The sequence below is a fragment of the Nannobrachium achirus genome (genome assembly GCF_963921795.1).
Source record: "Nannobrachium achirus genome assembly, chromosome: 12".
Classification (NCBI taxonomy): Eukaryota; Metazoa; Chordata; class Actinopteri; order Myctophiformes; family Myctophidae; genus Nannobrachium; species Nannobrachium achirus.
In genome coordinates this window covers 39,904,704-39,931,604 of record NC_137832.1, presented here as the reverse complement: position 1 = coordinate 39,931,604, position 26,901 = coordinate 39,904,704, and the positions used below count along the sequence as shown (strand labels likewise).

The following is a 26,901-nucleotide window of genomic DNA, read 5'->3' as shown; positions in this document are numbered from 1 at the left end:
TATATTGGGCTATTTATTTGGGGAAATTGACGAATCTTGCTTCTTCCATCTGCCGTCTTGCAAGACTTATTTTAGGATTAATACTAAACTGGAGAATTCACTCTGTAGTTGAAAATGTTGAAATCTTCAAAGTCGGCGCTCGTAAATGCATAGCAGTAAAGACAGTGATGTCACTGAAAAGCGACAGGTACTCTGTCTACCGTCTCCCCTCTGCTCTGTTAACATTATGGGTAACCCATGCAAGTGTCAAATTTAACGTGACACACACAATTTATTTAGAAAACAAGATGATATGTTGACATATTTTTATTGAAATCAATATAGTCTTCGGCCTTAGGAGGGCCATTCAAGCCACAAGCGGAGCCTGCAGCACCACCGTTGCCTAGGCGGAGCCTGCTCAAGAATCCACCACTCCTGAGTGAAATGTCTGGGGCTGGAGTCTGGTGCAACGCACGGGTCCTGGCGTAGGAAGGGCCCGGACAGGAGTCAATCCACAGAGCCTAGTCCTTCCATGCACCAGATTTCCTCTCCCTAATGGGACTGATCGTGGGTAACCACTGGGACGTAAGTCGGGACTTGATCAACCCTGGCTGGGTCACCCAAGTGAGGGGCATGATGTTGCGAGACCCTAAACCCTGATGAGCTTGGGCTACATCACTGAGGATACGTCCCAGGTAGATTCATGTGACGTTTTTTCGTTATAGTTAAGGTAGGCTAACTACAGTTGAATTGCAGTGACTTTCAATGGACTGGCTTGCAGTATAACATTCACCTTACCCGAAGTGGGGTCACCGTCTCAATTGTGGGTGTGAATATGTAGGCGCCTTTGTGTCTCTATATTAGTCTGGACTCTCGGACAGAATCTTCATTTCTTAGGGGCGGGCTTAAAAACAGGGCTCCGGACAATATTGGTTAGAATACAACCAATCAGAGCAGCACAGCCTGCTACGTAACTCACAGGCGCTGGTAGTGAATTTGTCAACAACAGCTGCTGCTGCTTCTCTATATGCTGATGATGTGCTTGTCTGTCTCTATGCTAGACTAGTTTGCAGAGCAGACAGCATTACTCACTCTGTAGACTCAAGACTTGGAGAGAAATAGACGTGAATAATTATTGGCGTTTTGCGTTACAATAATTGTGTAAGAAATTAAAATAGACTAATCAATAGGGATGTCCCGATACCACTTTTTTGCTGACCGAGTACAAGTACGAGTACTTCATTTTGAGTACTCGCCGATACCGAGTACCGATACGAGTACAATTAATAATACAAAATGTCTTTAAATTACGTTTTTTTTTTCTTCATTTTTTTATCAGATGTTCCTCACTTTCTGGCTGTATATAACACATTAAATTGCATTGCTTTCCCAGAACATGGCACAACTGCCACACATTTCACTTTTTTTTCAGGTTTAGCCCATGGAAATTCCTGTACTGTGCATGATCTTCTAGATCTGCTATGCTCAAACATTTTGTATTTTTACTTTTGATACTTTAAGAGAGAGAGAGAGAAAGGCACAGTGGCGGAACACACAGGGTACTCGGGCGCTTTGTGAGCAGTATCTGACAAGTACTGATACCGCAAAATAGGCCGGTATCGGGGCGAGTACCGATACCACGAGTACCGATACCGCATCCCTACTAATCAATGAATCATTCGTTTTTCAAGAAAACTTATTTAGAATAGTATTCAGAATATTTCGAACAGACCTAAATCCCCATTAAATTGTCCTTGAAAACATTCGTTATAGACCATGCCTCTCCAGTTTTTTTTCTTCTTTTTACTCAGCAACGACCAGGCTAACAAAGTTGTCCTCGTCCGAGCTGAAAGGCAGTGGTGGCTCAAGCGACCAACGTAGAAACCACAATAACTGGATTTTCACTATATATATAAATACAAAATAAAATAAATAGAATAAAATCCAGTTGGAAGTACATCAAACACATCTTTCTCTTCAACAAAAGTTTCATGGGCTTGTTGGCAGCATCCATTTTGATGTGGCTGTGAAGAACTACAGATGCTGACACTTGCGGTTTCCGTCATTGTTCCAAACGACATAAAGCCTGCCCTACGTTTGCCCTGACTGGTCCGCCACATCTGCAGGCAGAGGAAAATGGATTCCTAATGGAGCGAGGCCAGACCGATATCCCCCGGCAGAGGGTGATATTGAGTCGGCCACGCCAGGCTAGGCAGGCATGTCTTCAAGGGCTTTTTAGTGGCGGAGGGATTTGAAAACCCAGACAACCATTCATATCATCCATCATCTATCGCACTCAGGTTTGCTGGTGTTAATGTGAACACCAATGAATGGAGATAAATCTGCCCCACTGCTTATATTCAGTTGAGCAATTTTGTGATGTCAGGAGTGGAAGAAGTCAAATAGAAGGATACTAACTGAATGCTAGACATGTATTCATTCATAGGCCAATATTATACTCAAGGTACTGGCAGTTTAGGAGCTTCCTCCTACACAATTCAATATTGTGATGGGATCACCTCTTCAAAATGTCTAATTGTTAGCAATTTACATTAATTCATTACATGAAGAAGTACACTTGTTCGGATATGGACAATCAAAAGTTGCCCCTAAGCTTAGCAAATGTGAGAGCAAATTAGTGATGTTAGTAAACGTCCAGAGCAAAAAGCATAAAGTCGGACTGCAATGATGAAAAGCAGGAACGGTAATCATAAATGGTACAAGTCTAAGCAGTGGACCAGCAGCATAGGTAGAGTGAGTGTGAGCAAGTGCATATGACAGCTTAAATAGAAAACCACATTACAGAGAGGGCATGTGCATGTGACAGCTTAAATCAGGGGTGGGCAATTATTTTTTCCATGGGGCCACATGAACAACAGAAAATATTGTGGAGGGCCGGGTTGGTGTACGCATTGCGTCCATATGTACGTGAATAAAAAACATCAAAATAAAAGAAATGCAGTTTTAGTCCATGCAGTCAGAGTGAACCAAAGGGCCGCACAATACCCAGGTCTGGCTTAAATAGACCTGAATCTGAATATCTGAATCTGCAACCAATATACCCTGAACCTCTCCAGACCGTCCCAGAATAGAGCGATCCTTTCCTTTGAAGTGAGATAAATAGACCCCCTTATTTTACAGAGGGGGCATTGGATGTGTGTTTCAATGGAATAGGGCTAGCAGAGCGACTTGAGTCTGAACTGGCTCACAAGCCTCGCTCCATTTATGGATGTTTAGGGACAAAGAAATGTTCTACAAAGATCTACAAGCTCACGATGCGGCGCATTGTGATAACTGCTGTAAATGTTTCATTGTTGATATGTTGTGTATTTACTAGTTACATTCACTGTATTATAAGATACCCAAACGGACGGATAAACAGATAAACAGATGGTACATTTAAACTATTGTCCAAATATGTACTGGACACTGCAGTAGGGGTGCAACGGTTCACAAAATTCACAGTTCAGTTCGGTTCGATATTTTATATATTATATATATATATATATATATATATATATATATATATATATATATATATATATATATATATACTGTATATATATATATATATACTGTATATATATATATATATATATATATATATATATATATATATATAGTATTGGAATGACATTGCAGTAATGCTTTGACAGACACAGTCCACTCCACTCACCTGGTTGATTGGCTCATTGAAGTTAGTGATAAGGCCAGCACGCAGTGACATCTTCTCCTCTTCTGACAGGGCGCTGTTAAGACAAGGATACAGAAATATGTAAATATATTGTCGTTATCGGGTCAAAACAGTTTGTTTTGTATTTATAATTTTAAAAATGATTTAAAATAGTGAAATAGCACATAACTTGTAGTTTTGTGCGACAGTCTTATATGAAGAGGCAGGGCTTTAATTTACAAAAAGAAAGGCCAATTTGAAACTTGTAGATACAAGGTTTCTGCCTGACAGTGACGATATGTTGAAAATAAATTATTGGGGGCAAAGATAGAAGGGGGGCAAATATAGAAGGGAGTCAAAACACAAAAGCGATATGTGAGGCTTGGTAATGACATGTAATCTAACAGAGCACAGAAGACTTGGTGGCAAAACATGGTAAATCTGGTAAAAGGAGATGACTGAAAAAGAAAGATAGACATTAGTCTTGCTTAGCCAGACGTCAGACAGATCAAAGATCTCTGCCTAGCACTTACTGATCCGTCTGGGAAATGTAAATTCAATGTATGGGCTAGAACAGCGGAGAAAGCCAGCGCTAACAAACCTATACCTACTGCTACCCGCATGAATGAAGTCAACCGAACACACAAGTTTTCTCTGGTGTACAACAGGGGTTCCCAAACTTTTTTGTCTCAGGGCACCCCATAAATATCTTTTTTTATCCAAGGAACACCTACATTATAATTTTCACTCCCAGCACCTTATATTTATAGCATATCGTCGTTGTCGGGTGGAAACCTTGTATGTCCAAAACCGTTCGTTTTGTATTTATCATCTATAAAATCTACTAAACTAGTGAAAACAGCCGATCTACAAGCACACAACGCCTCGCATCGCGAGGCGTTATGTGCTTGTAGATCGGCTGTTTTTGTGCGACAGTCTTGTATGATGAAGCAGGGCTTTGCTTTACCAAAAGTCGTACACATTTGAAACTTGGAGATATGAGGTTTCTGCCCGACAGTGACAATATTTTAGTGATTATGTTGCGAGGAAAACGTTGAGATAATAGCCATTTTGGTTAAGAACTGACTGAAAATAACTTTGTACTTCAAGTTTAAAATGATACTAAATGTTATTTCAAGTGTCCAAATAAATTCCAAATATTATCAAATTATCTCGCGGCACCCCAGGGTGCCCCGGCACCCACTTTGAAAACCCCTGGTGTACAATACATACTTAACCATGCATACATCCTCCTAACCAGTGATATTAGCCAAGGGTTTCATTTAATTTTATTGTATCCATACAGTACGTCCTAGACACTGATGAGCCCAGGGTTTCATTTAATTGTATTGCTTCTTATCAAAGCAATAAGATCTGAAATGGGCCCAAGTTTTATTATCATTATCGAGGGCGAGACCCAAGTGATATTATCGTTATCGAGGGCAAAATATCACCACAGTTATCGCATCGTGAACCGGCTCAGTGGCCTTGTGGTTAGAGTGTCCGCCCTGAAGGTCATTACACGCCGGCAAATTAGTGAAGCGACGCGAATAAACAACCCAAAAATGGTAAATATTCCACTGGCAAATGTTTACGCTTTTGCCTATAGACATCTAGCACCACGCGAATATGCATATACTGTAAATTCATCAAGTTGTTTCGGGCTGGCATCACACACGCAGAGAGAGAGAGAGAGCGAGAGAGAGGCCACTCACAGTTTCACACCTTCCAACAAATAAGAAACAATCAAATACTGTCACAGCGATTTGCATTTAAAAAAAGCCAAGGAGCTACGCAAATGAACATTAATGGCAGTGACTGCATATCATTGGGGTGTGTTTGACATGTCGGTTATACTTGCCATGCAAAAAAGGGTGAAATCTCCAAAAGCAGGAGAAATGGTGGTGCAGGAGAAATGGTCAAATAAAACGAGTCTCCTGCAAAATGCAGGAGAGTTGGCAGGTATGCATATCAGTCTGTTCTCCCACCGTAGAACCCCTTTGGCTTTTAATGTTTCTCATAGAATTACATGGGACAGTCACTGCAGTAGCAGTTCACCAGCAACTGTCCTCAAATTTCTACACCAGGGCGAAAAAATAACAGCTGCATATTCGCTCTGTGGAAATTCGTTGCCGATGTGGAAGCTTGCATCGACTTTATGGTTCTTTTTAAGCGAAAGATTCGCCTCGCAAATTCACCCTCCAGTGTGTAAGGACCTGAGACTGGGAGGTTGGGGTTCAAGCCCCAGTCGGGTCACACGAAAAACTCAGAAAAATGGGACCCAGTGCCTCCTGCTTGGCACTCAGCATCAAGGGTTGGATTGGGGTTAAGTCCCTGTGACGAGGGTGTACTTCAAGCTGCCAGCACATCAAGCTGCCTCACGCTACAGAATCAGGAGATAGGCTCCTGCCCTATGGATCTCATGGCTCGGCAAGGCTTACTTATCGCATTGTGAGCTACATGCACCCAGTTTCCACCCAGAATTCACCGTTTGTCAGCCTTCTGATTGGTCCCTGACTGGCCAACCAGAAAAATACATTCACTTTTTGCAAGCGGGGGTGGAGTTCTGCAGTCGGAGAAAGTGGGAGCCGTCTTTCACCGGCTGTCCGCACTGCGGAGCACGGCCAGGCCGCTCGCGACCATAGCGTTTGTGATCATTGTAATGAATAAGCTTCAACAGACTAGTTCACATGGACCTTATCAATGGTCTAACTTGTTACGTTTGGGTACATATATTTTAAATGGGCAGAATTACGAAAAGCCAGCCTATTATGTGAGGAGAACAGGGGGATTTGGCCATTATAGTTCTCCTCTTCCTACCCAAGATGCAATGCGCGATTTCTATTCTCTCTCTGATCCAGAGGATTAAACTAATTAAAACATATATTTTCGGGGGGAAATTACTGTTTTGCTATGTAATTACTGTACCTTTTTCTTCCCTTTTTATTAATATCACGTAGATGTGTTTTTTTTGGTACTTTATATAGCTGTAATGAGGCTATGAAGGAAAAAAAATCCCATCCACTTCCACTATAAAAGAATCTGCAATAGTGATTCTGTCCCACTGGGATTAAACAAATTAAAACATATATTTTCGGGGAAACCCCCTGTTTTGCAATGTAACTACTGTACCTTTGTCTTCCCTTTTTATTAATATCACCTAGATGTTTTTCCTTTGGTACTTTATATAGCTGTAATGAGGCTATGAAAGAAAAAAAATCCCATTCACTGCCACTATAAAAACAATCTGCCCAGGGTTAATGTCCCATCATAGTAACAGGGCAGAATGGGAAGGGATTTGCAAAAGCCTGAATTGGGATGCCACCAGACATATCAGTAGTGGTTGCCTCAACCACTGAAAAAAACTAGGTTATGACTCAATTTCCTGCATTTGGAAGATGTGGGAGAATTAAACCATTATATCAGCAGAGTGCCAACAGCACTGGAATGGCCCACAGGCTGTTTGTATATCCTATGAAATGCCTTCTCTTGTGAATCAAATTTCTAGCACTGGCAAAGTGCAATATTTAATATGGAGGAGATATAAATATGCCTGTAGGACATTATGGGCTCTCTATGTCTATCCCTCTATAACACAGACTTGCCTGCTGGGGACAATAATGTTTACTATAGTGGCTCTGGATACTCCACAGACAAATCTTTAATCAGTTTAATGTGAGTGTTACACAACCTACTTTTTCTTATAGTACCGTATGACTGAGCATGAACAAACAAACTTAAAGGGGCATTTCATTTAAAACACGTCGGGGTCATTTTAACATGTACTCATAAGAGAAAATATTTTGCCTAAAAAGACATAATTAGCCAAATGTACGCATGTCGCATGCCCCTGCCCACTCATTTGATTTGATTTGATTTTATTCAGCACATTTTAAAATACAAAGAATATTTCTCAGAAATAGAAAACAATTAAAGTGCTAGGAGGAGGCAAGAAGCCCAAAGGGCTTATACGAGGCCTCTACCTATACAACAAACATATGAAATAACATGTATTGCAAATACATGTTATTATACTTACATATATGCATTATGCATACAACATATATAATACATACATATAAAGATACATACATATACTGTACATACAAAAATAATTAAAACCTGATAGAAAAGAAGGAAAAAAAACAATATCTAAAAATCCATAACAAGATTATTGGTTAACCAGTACAACCCTCAATTTATTCTTATATACATTCAATGATGAGAGTTGTATACCCTTGGAGTACTTGTCCCACAGGGTAGTACCTCTGTATTTTAGGGAAAATTGAAGGTCTGTAGCCTGTCTGGTGTTATAATTGTGAATTTGAGAATTTGTTTGAAAGTAGTTACTAAAAGGTTTTGGAATGGAGTTGGGGGTATATTTGATCTTATAAATAAAATTGCATATTTGATAGGTGTTGATTTGGAAGATAGTGAAAAGTTTTAGCTTATCAAAAAGTGGAGTAGAGTGGTCAAGTCGTTTTGAATGAGTAGCGGTTCTGACAAATCTTTTCTGAAGTAGATAAATATTATGGAGATATGAATCATATGTACTTGCCCAGACAATATTGCAGTATGTTAAGTGAGGATAAATCAAGCTATAATATAAAGTAAGTAGACATTTTTGATTTATCAAACTACTAATTTTCCTGATGACACTGAGTGATCTAGCCACTTTATTACAAACAAGATTGATGTGTTCTTTCCAGTTGATTTTATCGTCAATTAGAACTCCTAAGAATTTGACAGAGGTAACTTGTGTTATCTCAGTATCATTTATAATAATTTTACAATCATCTTTACAATACTTTTTGTTGCCAGCAGGTATGATAACCCTTTCTGAGACCCAGCTTAATTGATGTTATCACCCGCTAGAGTCGGTCTCCCATCGACTTTCTATACAGGAGGAAAATACCCTGAAAACTTTTTTTTTCTGGGTATTTAAGTAGGATGTGAGGGGTCTAACTAGGGGTTTGTCATGATGCTGAATCCATTGCAAGCATTTGTTTTGCACGAAAAACATTCCGTGGCCTAGAAATGGCCTCAGAAAACAATACACATATGGGTGAGTATTCATGTTAGTTGGAGGCCTTAGGGTTTTTTTTCTCGTGCTAATCAGTCTAAAAGTGCAAAATTTTGCACAGATGTAGCTCAGGGCATGCTCTAATGATTTAGCTAGGGCGCCCGAGTCGGCGACCTTCGGGGTCACCACAGCACCCACAAAACTCTGAAAAGTGATGACTCATCACTTTTCATCACTAAAGTCGATGGGAGCCCAACTTGATTTGGCCACTGTGGCGACCCCGAATGTCGCAGACTCGGGCGCCCTAGCTAAATCATTAGAGCATGCCATGAGCTACATCTGTGCAAAATTTTGCACTTTTAGACTGATTAGCACGAGAAAAAAAAACCCTAAGGCCTCCGACTAACATGAATACTCACCCATACGTGTATTGTTTTCTGAGGCCATTTCTAGCCCACTGAATGTTTTTTGTGCAAAACAAATGCCTGCAATGGATTCAGCATCATGACAAACCCCTAGTTAGACCCCTCACATCCCACTTAAATACCCAGAAAAAAAAACTTTTCTGGGTATTTTCCTCCTGTATAGAAAGTCGATGGGAGACCGACTCTAGCGGCTGATAACATCAATTAAGCTGGGTCTCAGAAAGGGTTATCATACCAAAATGTAAACAAGAGACATGTAGGAAGTCAAAAATGTAAAAAATGTACGGTCACCTTGGGTGGTACCAATTTGTGAAGATATCAGAATTGGCCCCAGGCCTATTTGTTGGCCTCTGAAATCAGAGAATGGAAGTCAGAGTGTGTAATGATCAGATTAGTGTAATCAGCAAAAATTATAGGAAATAACTTGGAGCATACAGAAGGTAAATCATTAATATAGATAAGAAATAATAAAGGACCCAAAATCGAACCCTGGGGGACTCCAGACAATACTGTTTCCCTACCTGATACTATACCGTTTACTGAAACATATTGTTCACGATCAAGTACATAACTCTGAAGCCATTTAAAAGTGTTCCTGTGAAAACCATAGTGATTCAATTTTCATAAAGTATATCGAAATTAACTGTATCAAATGCCTTGGACAGATCCAGAAATATACCCAAAGCAAACTCATTATTATCCCTGGCTGTATATATTTGATCAACAAGCTGTAATAATGCCATGTATGAGGAATGTTTCTTTCTGAAACCGTACTGATGTTCATCAAGTTTTTCCAAGACCTTTGAAAAACAGGGCAAAATTGATATAGGGCGATAGTTTGTAAAGCAACTAGGGTCTCCAGATTTAAAAAGAGGAATTATTTTGGCAACTTTCATACCGGAAGGAACTATACCATGCTCCATGGATTTAGCACAGATGTATGTTGGTGGTGTTAAAATAAAAGGGCTAATCTCTTTGACCAAAGAAGCACTGATTTCATCATGCCCTGCTGCAGAATCTTTAAGGTCAACTATAATTTCTAGTACCTCAGAGGCACCAGGTGGCGTAAACTGCTCAACAGCAGGAAAACAACCAGACAGGTAATCAAGTGGACTTTGCTCAATGTCCTTAATTTGGCTTGACAGTGAAGCACCCACCTTGACAAAAAAATCATTGAAACCACTTGAGATATCATACGGATCCTTCAAAACCTTACTTTCACTCACAAAATGTGAAGGGAATGTAGAGGTAGCCTTCTTTCTATTAAGAAGTTGGTTGATGATATTCCAGGTTGAACGGATATTGTTAGCCGATTCTTGGAATTTTTGGGTAAAATAATTTTTCTTAGTTATACGGAGTAAATGTGTAAATTTATTTTTATATGTTTTATATTTGACAGTTTATTTGTGAAGGATTAGATAAATATTTCTTATATAACTTTTTTTTTTTTAATTGATGATTTCTTTAATCCTTTGGTAAACCAGGGTTTACTGTACTCTTTATCCATCTCTTTTTTACGTTTTACCAGGGGGAAGCTCTCAAATAAAATAAAAACGCTAAAACAATAGAAAACAGTAAAAAAAATATATTATAACACATTTATTTTTCTCTAATTACTTTCTAAAACATGAACCCTTGTTGTAAAAAAAACAAAGTTCTTTAAAGTCCTTTAAGACCTTGTGTCAGACGTTAATTAGCATCCTCAAAATAGGGTTAATTGTTTCAGTGACACAGCACTGCTGCGGTAGGTTAGGTGGCTAATGCTTGCAGTTTGCATGTGAAGTCTGCAGATGTAGTAGCTAAATATATAACACAAAAACACATATCTTAGTTACAATGAGATTGTGCTAACCAATGAAGTTTTGTCTCTATCTGTGGTATTCATTCTGTTTGGGAAAGGTTGGCTCGCACAGAGCCCTCTCTATGGGCCTAGACAGAGTTAACATGGCCTAATTATTGTCTCTGTTATACTGGAAATATATGGGGTCTGACAGAAAGTAATTTGACCCACCACAATATGAATATATTGTTTTATTTTAATGGTAACTGTTGCATAATTGCAATATTCCACTCAACTGTGTGCTTTACTATCATTATTGCCATTTCAGCAATGCCTGCCAATATTGACGGTAAAGCAAACCCTCTCATGTAATATTGCATAAGTATGCAATGAGACACAGTCAATGAATAGGCTAAAACAATTCAGACCACCAGTATGGTCCATGGTGAATTAGAAGCTTTGATAGGAACTGCCATTCTGAGTTCACTTCTCAAACTGGCTGCTGTCACTTGCACCACCCAAGCATAGCCAGGGACATGGCAGTGATCGAAATGTAATCACACTTAGGTCCCAAGTAACAAAAGAAAACCCTTCTGAACAGGCGCAGAGTACATTACATGAACTAACAGATGAGAAACTTGGATCAGGAGAAAACTATAGAGACAAAGAAATAAAAGGGAAGGTAATAATAAGAAGAAGAAATGGTGAAAGAATGTCCCTCCAGTGTGGCGAGACAGAACTGATTGCCTCAGGGTTTGTTCTGTGCCCGCCTGAGTGTGGGTATAAAGGACAAATGCTCCATTCAAATCCCAACAATGTAAAAAAAAAAAGGTCTTCGGGGCCTATATATCAATATACGGTAGACAAGAAGCGATGGAGATAGAAAATCATAAATTGTGCATAAAATCAAAGAGCAGACGGAATAATTACATAACATACGAGAGAAGAAAAAGGACACATTTGAAGCAAGATACTGTAACTCCAGAAGAGGCACGACAGGTAATATGTAACATGATGAAATAGGAACAGAGAGAACAAGAGAAAACAAACAATAAGTCATTGAGAGAAAAAGAGAAAATGCAATAAACCAGTGAGAGAAAAGAGGGGCCTACAAGTGGAATGAGACGGACAGGACAGCGGGTCAAAGACACAAACCAAGAGATAGAAATAAAGATCATTGGAGATGGAGATAAAAGAGAGAGAGTTCAGGACAAACAGAAACTGTCAGACGGGCAGAGATGGGGATGACATAGGGGCAGTGGAGTACTCACTGCGGAGCAACTCGTCTCCAGTATCTGTCAATGCCGTTCTTGAAGTAGAGCACAGCCAGCCACCTGACGTTCACATCTAGCATGTGGTTGTTGAAGATATTCTGCAAAACAGTGGGAAAGAAGAATGAACCTTAAAACCAGTGCTGTAGTCTAGGTTTTTGAGCGGTGTTCCTGTAAGGAGCCAACCGCTCCTACACGTGGCCTTGCAATAATAATTATTCCCTCGTGCACGGCACGTGCACATATTATTATATACGCACACGGACACAGAATGAAATACTACTGTTAAGTTAACATGTGAAGTACTTTGACAGACTCTTGGCTAGCGGCCATTGTCACCTCAGTAGCCACACCCATGCCTTCATATCGATGTGCTCGGACACTAGTAGTACATTATTTTCTGAAAAAGGCGATTGAAGTGCACTTTCTTCCTGGTCCCAGCCCCTCCTCCAGCGTTTCAGGTATGCCAATTCTTGTGGTTACAGATGTGGTTTTCAAAATTGCGGTTTGAGTATACTATGCACAGACTTAACTTTCATACAGTACTACTGTTTAATACACAGACACACTAATGTTTCACTTTAATTTGCCACCACTGCCAATGTCTTCACCATTTGCATGAGATATTTCACAACTGTGAAGAGTATAATGATTCAACACAATTTAAAATTTAAAATAGCTTGCATTTTGGGGGGCATTTTCCTTTCGTTATCATATGTTGAAATGTCAACATTCAGAATATATACTGTCCTTCAGAACAGAGCTCCAAATGGCTCCACCATTATATTTCTCCTACCAGCAGAACAGAGTAGAATCCTGGCTGGGTCTCCCACTGTCGAAGCTGCTCCTCTGCAGGTTTCAGGACAGCCGTGTCCTGACTGGTGGCCTGGGTCAGGGCCTGCAGCACCACCGAACTGGCACTGTCTATATCCATAGCTGGATATACCTGGGAGGAGAGGAGTTGAGTTGGGATGAGTACAGGGATGTAATTTCTGACTTCACAAGATCCTGTTAAAATAGTTACATTAGCAATAGCAATATACTAAGATGCACATTGATGGCATACAAATTACATCACCAAAAATGTTATACTTTCCTGCTCTAGCTCTGTACTATGCCTGCCTTTTGCTGTCTTTCCTCCTGCAGTATCTGCATTTAATTACCGTAAACATCAAATATTGATGAAATTGTGAGGAAGAAACGGTTCACTCTGACAGGGAAAACACACAGACTAAGGGAGTCACACAGCCTCCATTCCATGATATCAACAATGAGACAACGCTGTCTATTCAATACCCTAGGCAGAGCATTCTAACTTCACAGCTCCAAAGGCGTTCTTTGATGTGAAAGGTATAATCTCAGGGTGTTTGGCGTCTCATCTTCAACTCCTACCTCACAAACCGGATCCACATGTCATACCACACCACCATGGCCTAAATAAGGCTAAGATGTTCAATCCATCTCACATGTCTATATTTCAACATTGCTTGAGAATAATTTCAAGAGTAGATCCATGTGGAAAAACAGGATGCATTGCTTATTTCTTCACAGTTCGCACTAGGGAAAATAAAATTTAAATATTCCTGTACATTTTTAAATGCATCCCTCCCTGCTATTTTCTGGGGATGTATACGACTGGCATTAGAACAAAAAAGGGGTTGAAAACTTGAAAAGTAAAAAGCTGTGAATTATTAATGTCCATCAGCTAGGTCAAACAATGGGAGTCAGGAACCTTAAGCGGCAGTTCCACAGACACGTCAAGCTGTCCTAGAAATCTCTTTTAAACTTCTGTTCTCCAGGGCAGAGATAAACAAACAGTTTGAGTGAGTTTCCAGATGAGAATTGTTATATGACTTTAGCAAGGCCACCATCTAGTGGTATCAACTAACATAACATGTACAGACTGAAGCTTAAACTAACCAACAGCAAAGGAAAATGCATTTCTGTGGCTGATGAGTTTGTCAATCCAACCAGTCAGCCACGTTGGCAGGTGACCAATTCTTCAGTTCAGATGTCTTCTATCTTAAAAATCTTAAAATAGTGACAGGTGAAAATCATCAGGTTTTCTGCCCTAATGACTTATGTGTTAGAAGTGGTTAAATAAACCAAGTAGGGTAGAGATAGTACTTCCAGTCCTGTACTACAGTACAGTGGTGGTTCTCAAAGTGAGGTCCAGGGACCCCCAGGGGTCCTTGGGGGGGTTCCAGGGAGTCCCCGGCAAAACGATTTTAACCACGTTATCCATATTTTATACGTTGGCTATTAAAAATTAGCAGATATAAAAGCTCACAGTGAATCAATTTGTGGTGTGCTGTGAGCTTGTACATCTGCAATTTTTTAACATGATTTAAAGAATCTTGGAAGTATTCTTTCTGGGGGTCCCACCTTGGCACAAAACATTTTCATCTGTAAAGGTTCGAGAACCACTGCTGTATCTCATCAATATAGCACAAGTGCTCTTTTGGTCAGACCACACAGGTTGCTTTCACCAATGTCAAATGTGCGCTGCATAAAACATGGCTCTGCAGGAGTGTATACTGATGTTAGACTGGCCATATTAAGTGTGAGAGATCCACATTGCACAACGTGGTTCCCATGTGGGTCCTGAGATTAAACATGATTCAATTTTTACAATCCAACTCAAACAAACTCTATATCTTCTTGGAATCTGTATTGGCAGGAACCTGTCTCCTCAATCAAGACTCTTGACTGCTTGGCTGGCCTGTCATGGACTCCAAACACTATTTTTAAGGCCAAGTTACAAATAGAAAGAAATACAGATGTGTTAGTGCTTTAATCCTAAATTCCCAACTACCTGAACTATTACTACGGGCTATGTTTTGCACCCTGTCCGTCTGTCCGTGTGCGTGTCCCTCCGTCCGTTTGTTACCAGGCAGCTAAACTCCAGCACTGTTGGCCCGGTCGCTGGTAAACTGTGCACACACACTCCCTGGATTCCAATTCAGAACCTCTGCCCCACAGTTTTCACATGGGCCTTAGTAGACAGTATCTCTATAGTATATATTCCATCCTAATAGGCTAAGATTGGCTAACACAGGATTGGTCCGTTTTGAACAAAATGCCTTAAATCATGAACAACAGAGCATGCGATTTCCGGGAAATTCTGCATGCACTAGGTGTAGGAACAAATGCCACCCCTTTCATATTGACTTGTTATTGCACCACCAGCAGGTCGATTTAGCAAACAGCATTATTGGAACAAAATGCCTCAAATCTGACTGCCGTGAAAGGCAGAAGAAGACATGGCACCCTTTTCACATTGGCCCCTTATAGCGCCACGAGGAGGCACTGCTTCTAGTCTGTGATCTGAGCTAAGTTCTAGCCACTCCTACATTTGACTTTGTGTGTATGTCCCCAATCCCCATGTCCCTCTGTCCATCACCACAGCTGATTTCACGGAAGGAACGGCCCATAGGAGATATGCAGGTGTGTTGTGTTTGATACCATGCAAAGTGAGCAACGCACGGGTAAATCACACTCTTTCGAACGACCATCATTTCGACCGGAGGGTTAGCAACTCACTCCACGGAGGTTAGGGTTAGAGTCGGGTGTCGAAAAGATGACATGTAGTAACAGCGACATACTCCCCAATGCACACAGGTGCGATTTTTACTCTGCACCTGCTGCAACAATGTTTTGTGTAGACACCAAGTTTCTATTGACAGATCTTTGTTCTATTTTAGAAACGTAATGATGGCTTAATTATCCTCATTCTCTCTCGAGTCGAGACAGAGTCATGATAGCTTACGCTTAACTCTTTGAGCGCCAGCGCCCTCTAGGGGCCAAGGAATGCCAGCGCATCTCTCATAGGCGAGCGCTTTAGCTTCCAGGACTTCAGCTTCCAGGACCTGACGTGCTCACGTTCCTGCACGGCATGGAAATGTCCCGGATGAAGATGCTAACAGAATGGCTATTCCCATTTTGTCATCTAAAAGATCATTTTTGGGCGATTTCGCCGTAAATAAACCTCGCGCCGCTTTCCTAAAACACAAAAAAGAGATATAAGCCTTTAAAGATGCGGCCTTTCATTGGATTAGGTGGAGATTGGCGATTGCGTTCGCAAATTACGGCCGGCCGGGACGTTGTTAGCTTTCGGCTAGTAGCTACAAAAATCAAGCCAGGCTTCAGAAGGCCTCTTATCATTTTATTAATTTAATTAAATAAAGCCGAACTAATTCGGGATCGGCACACTTGTGTACTCATCGGAAGCGGCGCCGAACATCGGGTGAAAATTGGGGAGCTCAAAAATGTATTTTAAACCATTTTTAATGGAATATATCGTCGGACAGAGTAGAATGGCTAGCTGGCTAGCGGCTAGCGAGCCAGGACCACCCACGACTCTACAAGCAGCTCGGGGTAAGTGAATTAATAAAAAAAAGATTGTATTGGATTGAAATAAAGCCGAACTAGTTCGGGATCGGCACCAGATGAGTTAAAAGGAAGAGGGACAGACCGAGTGGGCGTCCCCCTTTCTTTGACGATTGCTTGCCAGATTGAATTATCCTTGACTGAAAACAAAGGTGCAGTAAGTTGTAATTAACTGTTAAATAGCTCTATATTCTGATATAGTGTTTGCTCAGTAACAGGGGTCAGTCTCCCCGTCTCTCCAGCCTTTTAATAAACACTAGAAAATGCTGTTTCAGGTCGGGAGGGAGAACTAGCTCAGTGGCCTTGTGGTTAAAGTGTCCACCCTGAGATTGGGAGGTCGGGGTTCAATGACTATAAAATGGTACCCAATGCCTTCCTGCTTGGCACTCAGAATTAAAGGTTTGATTGGGGTAAAGTGCAGTTCATACAGAGCACAATAACTATAAATATGTTGTTTTCTTTTAAAAACGCTGAAGTGGGTGGCAGAGTCCAGTTTTTAGCAGAGTGATTTTATGAATGATTGAAATATTGACAGCCAATAAAAAATATATCAGAAGGACAACTGGGATGCAATCCGCCTCACTCCCGAACAGAGATGAGGCAGCTGCGGCTAGCAGGCATTACTTCAGGTAGGCTACAACTATGTCGCCTCCTTTTTCAGTCTCCAGTGTCCAGTCGATGTCAGCGTCATTATTAAGTAGCCTCTTTCCCAGACTTTCTCACAAAGACAAGAAGCTGTAAACTGTACTATGATTCAATCATAGTTGGATTACAATCATCAGACAAAATAATTATTTTGTTGTGTTGTCATTCACAGCAAGTGCAAAGATGATACTTGATGAGTTTTACAAGCTTGGGTCATGATTCACTGAACATAATACAATGTCCCCCTTTTTGTTGATTCTAATGCCTTCATGTTTCGTTGATGTAAACACCAACCGGAGTGCTTGAAAGATACAGAAATACCTTCCCAGCAGAACTCTTCTTAAACTAGTTTGAGCTTATTCAATGCCATGCATGGTCAAGTCTATGAATAACATAACAATAACATTGAATCATACAACTGTCACATGACCATTATGGAATACATACATACATAAACTGTCTGTGTCTGACTTATATGAATCTGTGGCATTACCATCTCGCCTCTAGTGTAGGTGTTTAATGATTTAGCTAAACCACAGCCAAGTACCCCAACAATGTTATCGCTTGTTCACAGTTCACACACAATGCATTAAGAGTAGGACAAGTGCATACTATACATGCTCAGCAGGCCCAACCACCATCATCCCCATTAAATAAATTCATGAGGTCAAACAGATATGTCCGTATAATACCAAGCCACATATATGTTAGAGAAAAGGACAACTAACGGGATATACCTGGCTCAAGAAAGCATTGCAGACAGAATGGCAGTTATAGCTAGCTTGCAGCATAACAACAATGTCATACAGTGTCAGACTCAGTCCACAGTCACATCACAAGCGTTAAATGGTTGAACTTGAATCCAACTAAATATGCTCCCCTCCTAATTGTATAATTCACAACCTAACACGTGTTTTGTATTGTATATAGTTAATACAACAAATCTGTTCTCCATCCACCAAGAGCAGACTGAGCAGTGGTTCTCAACCAGTGGTCCGGGGACCACCAGTGGTCCTTGGGTTAGGGTTAGATATATGGGTTCCAGGTAGCCTCGCCTATAGCCAGGCTCATCTGCAGGTGGTTCCCAACTAAATGATGGAGAGTTGGTAGGTATAACCAAATAGACCCTTATAGATATTTAACTCTTGAGAACGTAAAATGAAACCAAATCCATTTGGTTTCATTCATTTCATTTTATGCTAGAGTTAAATCATTGTTCCTGCATGCATTACTTCATTTACATGAAGTCTACATAATTAGAGAATGTAGAAGAATTGTTATTTTGATCAGCGTTTGCCTGTTCTCTCTTCTATATGGTACCACATCGATACAGCATGGAATTATGGACACAATCTAATTCCAGCGAGAAGGTGGTAATAATAGACCTTGATATGAAAAGGGTTGAAAACCGCACTGACCCCAAGAGACTCGGACAAGAGTAGCACCTGGCTAGCTTTCTGCTGCTAACTAACATAAGCTAACACCACAACAACAGCATTTATTATTACTTTTCCAAACGAAGGGGTTGACGATGACGAGTCAACAACTACTCTGCTTAACGTATTTCCTCTTCAAATTACGCGATGTCTAATGTCTAGAAAGGATGAAGCCGCACTCACCTAAAATAAAAGTGACACTATCAGTCAGTAGAAAAACAGTGTCTGCTGCAGTACTGTAGCTGTAGCACAGTGTCAACACCGTCAACACACACACACGCTGCTTAGAACGATGGCGCCAGCAGCGCGTGATTATGGATCCAACTGGGAAAGATGGATGGAAACGGCATAGAGCGCTCGTTTTCAGTTATTGTCCACGACATTGCAAGCGGCGCGAAGGCCAGCGGACCTTGGCCAGGGCCGCGCGGCGCTACGAAGCCGTGGTGAATGCAATCGTTCTATTTATGCCCAGGCAAGCGCACGATAAACGCCATGATAATTGGGTTTTGGTGCACCTCGCGCGGTCCAAGTGACTACAACGGAGCGCTCCCTACGTCCGGTTCAGCCAATCACAAGCTTCAAAAATGAGTCCGGGGCGTGGTTATCCATCTTTCGCAGTTGGATCCATAATCACGCGCCAGCAGCGCTCGACAGCGGCGCGTGTTGATGACACAGCCTTTTGCGTTATACTTGGTTGCGTGACTGTGCCGCGCGCCCCAAATAGCCATATACCTCAATGGGTAGGCAACCTTGGGCACTGACTGGTGATGCCAACATGGGCACAGGGGAGGCTGATCACTGGCATAAGTTTGAGGGGAGGATTTTTTTTTTAATATAAAATAAAGTTAAATTAAATTAAGTCCCCTCACATCTTGCAAATTACATCCTGCACATCAATCTGAACTCTGACTGAGGAGGGAGTCTGCGAGATAGGTGAGTTATTTATCTGAGTCTAATGATCGTTAGGCTACATCCTGATGTGAAAGAAAATAGTTCAAAAGAAGAACAATAAGTGTTGGAAATATTTCATGTGGTGTCATAATTATAGTGTTATTACTTGAGACATACATGGCCCACTTGTACACATGCCACCACACACTGAAATCAAAATCTTTCTTTTCTCTAATTACATATAATATAATATATGAACCATTGTTGTAAAAAAAACAAAGCTGTCCTTTAAAAACTGCCTGGAGTATCTTTTATGCCCGAGTAGACGTTCAAAGGACCCCAAACATGTTTTAAAGTGAAATATCCCTTTAATAAGCTGTAGCATCATGCAGGCATAGTTCCCCTGAAAATCTATCAAAGTACAATAATGACTGTCAATCACCCCTGATGTGTGAAGGACACAAGCTGTGACAAACTGTAACCTATAAATTATCTGCTTATTATCTGCTTGACCCATATACATGTGTTGAATCACTCATCTGTGTAAGCATAATACTGATACCCTTGATATCATGACCATCAACTACTTTATCAGATAGATATCAATGATACGAGATGCATGTTCTATTCCTATTCATTCTGTTCTTGACCTTGTCTCATATCTTCTGGTCACGTTGTGTCCAATACTGTATTCTCTATGTGTAATAAACTTGACAATGACAATTTATTAAAATATATATAACGCTCAAATACGTCTCTACAGTTGCTTTCCTGACCCACAAATGCCTTACATTCCAGATACAGTTTTTGCGTTCCTACCTGACTGCCCATTCAGGGACCAGGGGGCCTCTGAGAGTCTTAATACAGTATAGGTCCCTGCCGAGGTTTGCGGTGGTAAACGGCAATTCGGACAGACTGGTAATTTCCGAGAACTGAAAAACAACGAATAGCTGCATTCTGTCTGACCATGGGTCTGAGAAAATTCATGGCCTCTAGGCCTTGTCTACTTTATTAGCATTACAGTGCTACAATGGGACATTTTTCCATTCATCATGACAAATCATTCCATGATAGCATGTTCAGTTGTACAATATAGATATTAAAGTTGAATTTAAAACAAACCTACCAATGGCAAAGTGCATTTGTGGCACCATACAAATGTAATATTTGGGAGCAATTGTACATTTGCTAAGAGAATCTGCTCCGCTTCAATGTCTGAAAAAAACTGAGAGCCGGGTAGCACACCAGCGCTCTCAGAGCATATATTATTTCAGAATTTGTACAAAGTGTGTAATAGGGTGACCTGTGACGGCACCTCCAATTCCAGGGGTGGCCTGTGCCACCTTCCCCTCACTTCAGGTGACCTGAGGCCACCCCCCTGGACACGCCCCTGCATCCAGCCAAGTCAGTCTTTCCCAAATATGGTACCGGGTGGAACTCCATATTTGGACATCAATATACGTCATATTGATGAAGTCACTGATTCTCTGGCAGACATCATTATTTATCCATTTTAGTTTGCATATAGGAGTGGCAGGATGCTACTGCTACCTTTTATTCAAATGAAGTGAAACTCATGTCAAGCTTTATGTTTGTTGATTTGTCATAGGCTTTCAACATTCAACCTCAGGCGGTTGGTGGATAAACTGTAACTACTTTGGTGTTGACTAGTTTGAAACAGTACTTGCCAGCACACAGATAATATCATTTTCACATGGTGTATTTACCTCGCTATAGACAGAGGAACCAGCTAAACTACTTGACTATAGTTTAGCTGGTTCCTTGACTTCCACTCAAACAGAACCCAGAGGGTAAGGGTGAATTCATCTGTTTCACCTCAGGGGTGTGCTCTCTAGATGAGCAAATTTGAGAACTGATATATCCTGAAGCATCCATGATTATGAATTAAGTCGTGGCCCCTGTGGTTGATTATTCTTTGAACTGGTGCAAAAGTCTTCATTCAACTCAAATGTATCAAAGACGAGACGGGCATTATTGACGTCAGAAAACACCTCCTCCCACTCAGAGCACCATCATTGAGGGTCAAGAGGTGGAACCTGTTGCTATAAATCTGTGTCCTTGCTTGTTGTTAACCTTGGTTCAGAGCAATTTCGCTTTTGAAAGTGATACTGAAATAGTTTGCAGGAGAGGTCAAAAACGACTTTTCTGCCAAGAAATGTATTGTTAACATGTCCCTGATGAGTCTTACAGATCCTGTGTAGAATCAATTTAAACATTTTCCATAACATGTTGGTTGGGCGGTTTAAACATCAAGGGCTCTATTTTCGTCCATGCCTTACCCTAAACCCTTTTGCCATTTATTTACTATTTTGAAAAACATTTTTGAATATTTCAAATAGCTGATCTTGTAGTGTCAATCGGCTTTTTGAAGTTTTTTAAAATGTTTTAAAAATAGTAAAGAAGGGCAAAAAGGGCTAAGGCACGGATAAAAATGCGGGTCAAAATCTAAGAATGCACTGGATAAAATCAAAATGATACATTAGGTGTCCAGCAAATTAGGTGTCAGTCAAGACAGACATGAACAAATTAGGTGTCAGTCAATACAGACAGAAACACTCATTCATCCCATAAGCCATTATTCTGAATGCTGATTTCTGTTCATGATGTTGTCCGCTAGACTATTGTCGTATATTTGGCATACATTTCACCAAAGTTCCAACCCAACATGACCTCTGTTGACTTCCAGTATAAAATAAAAGTGAAAACTATTCATAGGAAAAAAAGTGGAGCGGTGAATTTGAGCAGCTGTACCCTATGTGAGTGAGTGAGTGAGTGAGTGTAAACTGTGCCTGTGAGTGAGTGGTGAGTGTGCCTGGCCTGCACAAAACAGCGCCCCTCCTTTAACTAGTGTGTTGTGTGTGGCCACTCAAGGTATTGCCAGGCTACGGACGGACACGGACGGACACGGCCAGCCAGCCACCCAGCCACCCACATACCCACGGACATACCTGTCTATTGGGAGCGCTTTCACCGCTCCAAAAATGTAAAGTTACTTCCTTGGCCTACAGGCTGCATGCGTGCACAAGGTATTTGGTGCAGATCGGTCAGATCTAGTGGTTTGCAAGATTAGTCCAGGACACACATTCTAGACAGTTTGGCCACTAAAGTGCCATCAGAGGAAGAAAGGTGCTCTTCACAACTTTGAATAATAGAACAGAAAGTGACATCCCTTACTAATGCCGCAGTACTGACAGATTAGTTGTTGGAAGCTTATCCCAAAAGTCAGAATCATATAGAATCTGTCACACTCCAACATCACAGGATGCAGATTTGAAATGTGTATGGTGTTTGAATGAATGACAGGGTCAGGGGTCAGGACCCCTCTGCAGTAATGTTGGCATGACACACACCCCGCAGTTTAGTTATGGTTGCCATGGAGAGACTTCTTGGTTTAGTGAAGATTTTCTGCATAAAAGTATGGCATTCATCAACAAATGGTCCGCGTATTATCTGCTTGAAGCTCTGGCAGATGTCCGGCAGTGACTGGGCCTGCTGAATCACTTGCTGGTTATGGTGGATGAGCGTCAGAGCAACACGGAACAGGATCTTAGAGCCCTCGTAGAAGAGGCAATCCCAGATCCGCAGAACTGTCTCAACTGGGAGGACGTCTATGTAGAGACAGATGAACCATCGGGAGACGACCAGCGACCAAGTAACATTTTGCTCCATCATGGTCTGCCACACACCAGGGGCTTTCACTCTTACCAGCTCCCCTAACACCTCCTGGTCTGTCCTCAGCCCCAGCATGGTTGGGCCATAGTAGTCTGGTAATATCCTCCCTAAAAGAGCATCCATCAGCCAGAAGGATTTCTCCTCATCTTTAGTGATGATGAGCAGATAACCGGCAATGAAGTTCATGCCCTGACAATAGCCCACAGTTGGATTGTGGTGTCCGTACGCTAGTAGCACGTTATAAAGAGGTGTCTGCAGACAAGGGTTAGATGTCTTGCAAAAAAGGACATTGTTTGGAAATGTCCTGTTCAGATCTATGCTGATGGTTTCCCCCAGTTTCGGGTCGTGCTCAGCAACCAGTAGGGACTGGTAGTATCCTGGGTTATTCTTCAACTGCTCAAGAGCTCCACTGGCTGCCATCCAAAGCAGAGCCCGATGCTCACTGGGGACGCCCTTTCGTACATAGCGCTTTAATTTGGCATTCCTTTCCACTTTGCTTCTGCCCTTCAGCATTTTTGACCACTTGATGGATCGTCTGTTGAGCACAGCCAGGTACTTTGACATCAGCTCTTCATATGAATCATAATCAAAGTTTTCTGACTGTACAAAGCCATATGGATCCACACTGTTCACTCTGTCTTTTGCACTACAGCCGGGGGCCCTGAGCAATTGCTGTAGCTTGTGGGTCCCGTTCTCTGCTTTGTTGTTCCTCTCAATTTCAACCAAATCCAAGTGGCCACTGGTAGAACCCATGCCCGTTCTACCAGTTGTTAGAATACTTTATACAGTAACCATTATCATACTTGGAGGCCAGTCTATGACAACATATTGATGACAGCAGACATCTCCTTATGGACAGTCAAACAACAGATATATTTTTTGGTATAGATTGATTTGAGTGGTGCCAAGGACTCTCAACCGTGTACAATTGTGATCCACAAGTATGACAAGCAGTAAAAACATTATGCCAAAAGATAGGAAGATGCAATTTGAACTTGCGAGTGTGGTTGCTGACGGTTGCTGACTATATACAGTAAGCTAACTGTCATGTGAAGCTCAACCAATTGATTCCCTATTGATTCCCACTCCCATTGATTCCCTACTGATTCCCACTCCCATTGATTCCCTATTGAATCCCCATTGATTCCCTATCCCTGCCATTTAAGTCTATAAACATTCTATAAACAGTCTATAAACAGTCTATAAACAGTTACCCTATAAGTCTATAAGGTTTCCCTAGAACTATAATGTGTTGCCCTGACAGGCAACCACACTAACTATCAAAATTCTGATTTGTGAGGTGAGTGAACAAATAGAACATAGGAACTATCAAATCAGGAAAGTGGGTCGGGCTAAGTTACACCAAGGCCTCTCAAACGTGTCCAATAGGTGATCCAAAGAAGGAAGGGAGGAAGAAAGAAAGAAAGAAAGAAAGAAAGAAAGAAAGAAAGAAAGAAAGAAAGAGGAAAGGAAGGATGAAAAAGGAAGGTGCCTAATTACTAGTTTATTATTCAATTCTACACATTGCAGACAACCTCACATGGTCTATCAGCACCAACTGAAAGCACAGCAGAGACAGTGCTTTCTATTGTATGGACTCTTATGAACTTTTATCCCTGTACCTTTGAGAGTGTTTTGATCAGCTGTATCACATGTGCGGTTTAGAAACCTGACTGCTCAGGAGGACCACAAACTGCAACAAAGGACTGGAAAGACAGCATCTAAGATCACTGGCACAGGCCTAACAGTATCACAACATCATAACATTTACAGCAATCACTGTAGTACTGGTGGTCTGTGGTCCATGAAGGTATTGCATAATGGTCCGTGACCAATTCTGAAATACCTCAGAAAGGGGCAGACCAGCACATCTACAAGCATACAAGTCTCATCGCAATGCGTTGAGAACACTGTTCACAAACTAGAAATACTGTTCCTTCGAAACAGTGTGGGCTCGCTTCCACCCAAAAAATAATAGTAAAAGGTGTCAAGGTCCCAGGCAATGCTCTCTTTCATTTTACTGACGGGACCAGTCCGGCCTGTTCAAAGTGGAGCGGTGAATCTGAGCAGCTATACCCTGTGTGTGTATGTACTGCACTGTACCGTACTGTACCGTACCTTACTGTACTGTACCTTACTGTACTGTTCCTTACTGTACTGTACCTTACTGTACTGTACCTTACTGTACCTTACTGTACTTTACCTTACTGTACTGTACCTTACTGTGCTGTACAGTACTGTACCTTACTGTACCTTACTGTACTGTACTTGACTGTACACTACTGTACCTTACTGTACTGTACCTTACTGTACTCTACTGCACTTTACTGTACTTTACTGTACACTACTGTACCTTACTGTACTGTACTTTACTGTACCTTACTGTACTTTACTGTACTCTGCTGTACCTTACTGTACTGTACTCTGCTGTACCGTACTGTATTGTACCTTACTGGACCTTACTGTACTGTACTTTAATGTACTCTACTGTACCTTACTATACCTTACTGTACTGTACTTTAATGTACTCTACTGTACCTTACTGTACTGTACTTTAATGTACTCTACTGTATCTTACTATACCTTACTGTACTGTACTCTACTGTACCTGACTACCTAACTGTACCTTACTGTACCTTACTGTACAGCCAATGACAGACAGGCCTTTAATCGCAGCTGTGTCAATCAGTAGAGTGGAGAAGGACATTTATAGATATTTATAGTTTTAACTCAGAATATACATCACACAGCTTAGATATTTGGATCAAATCAGAGAGCAGACCTGTGTGAACTCAATGATATAAATAGCATAAGTGTGAACATTGCAGCCACAGCGCCTTAACATAAACATGAGTATATTATCCTCTCTCTCCACTCTGTCCAGACCCACTAAACCCATTGGAAATGCATTGGGTGCTTAAAGTTAAATATTTTAATATTTTAATATTTATACTACAAAACATTTCAAAACGAAAAATACAAGCACACGTGTCCTCAGTAAGCTGAACAAATAACCATTTGAATGGTGTTGAAAGGTGTAAGTGTGTAGGAGTTGAATCGCGCGTTTTGAGGAGATACTGACTAGTATAGTATAGTATAGTATAGTATATAAATAATGAAGATAAAATACACATGCTCGCCTTCCAGGCGAGCCCACAATTATATTCTTATAAGTCTTTAGTCATTATTTAATGTCAAGCTGTTCCCCACAGACCACACTTATTATTTCAAATATTTTCTTAAATATGATGAACATATGAATCCCATGTCTATATGTATTATAAACATATATATACTTATTGCATTAAAAATGGCTTAAAAAATTATACATAGTTACAACACAAACCAATGGTCTACAGACCACTATTAGTGGTCCATGGAATAACTTCAGGCCACCTTCATTCTTATCAGTAGTATCAGTTACATGGCTCATGAATACTTGTCTGACAGTAAATATTCAAAGTAACTGCATTGAATATCGATTGCATAATTCATTCATTCTGAGGAATTAAATGAACAAATAAGACCTTGGTATTGGAGTCCAGAGGCTTTGTTCAAATAGGGGAAGAATATTTACTTGGTTATTGTCAACTTTGTTTCATTCAATCAAAATAGTATAATGCCATGAGTCTAGTGTGTTTAATCTAGACTTGTATGAACAGAAGGAGGAGTGGCCCATGGAAGGCTATTCCCTCT

The 26,901-nt window shown here is 40.9% G+C and overlaps 2 protein-coding genes across 3 annotated transcripts in view; both read right to left on the bottom strand.

Moving 5' to 3' along the window:
* The window catches only part of ipo11 (importin 11), a 219,418-nt gene extending 200,536 nt beyond the window's left edge, over positions 1 to 18,882 (bottom strand). Inside the window, exons 1-4 of one of the 2 annotated variants that reach the window (XM_080738216.1) lie at positions 18,805 to 18,882; positions 12,948 to 13,097; positions 12,152 to 12,252; positions 3,656 to 3,728 (exon numbers count right to left, since the gene is read on the bottom strand). In XM_080738216.1, the coding sequence (XP_080594342.1) occupies positions 3,656 to 3,728; positions 12,152 to 12,252; positions 12,948 to 13,085 (312 nt within the window). In that variant the 5' untranslated portion in view covers positions 13,086 to 13,097; positions 18,805 to 18,882. Of the gene's footprint in view, positions 1 to 3,655; positions 3,729 to 12,151; positions 12,253 to 12,947; positions 13,098 to 18,693 lie in introns of both variants that reach the window. The other variant, XM_080738217.1, reaches the window with a different exon arrangement.
* Positions 18,883 to 22,845: 3,963 nt separating this feature from the next.
* On the bottom strand, positions 22,846 to 23,958 carry LOC308295583 (growth hormone-regulated TBC protein 1-A-like; the record flags this gene model as incomplete). The annotated part of the gene is made up of 1 exon (XM_080738635.1): positions 22,846 to 23,958. The coding sequence occupies one exon, from the start codon at positions 23,956 to 23,958 to the stop codon at positions 22,846 to 22,848; it is 1,113 nt and encodes a 370-aa protein (XP_080594761.1).
* Positions 23,959 to 26,901: the final 2,943 nt, after the last annotated feature.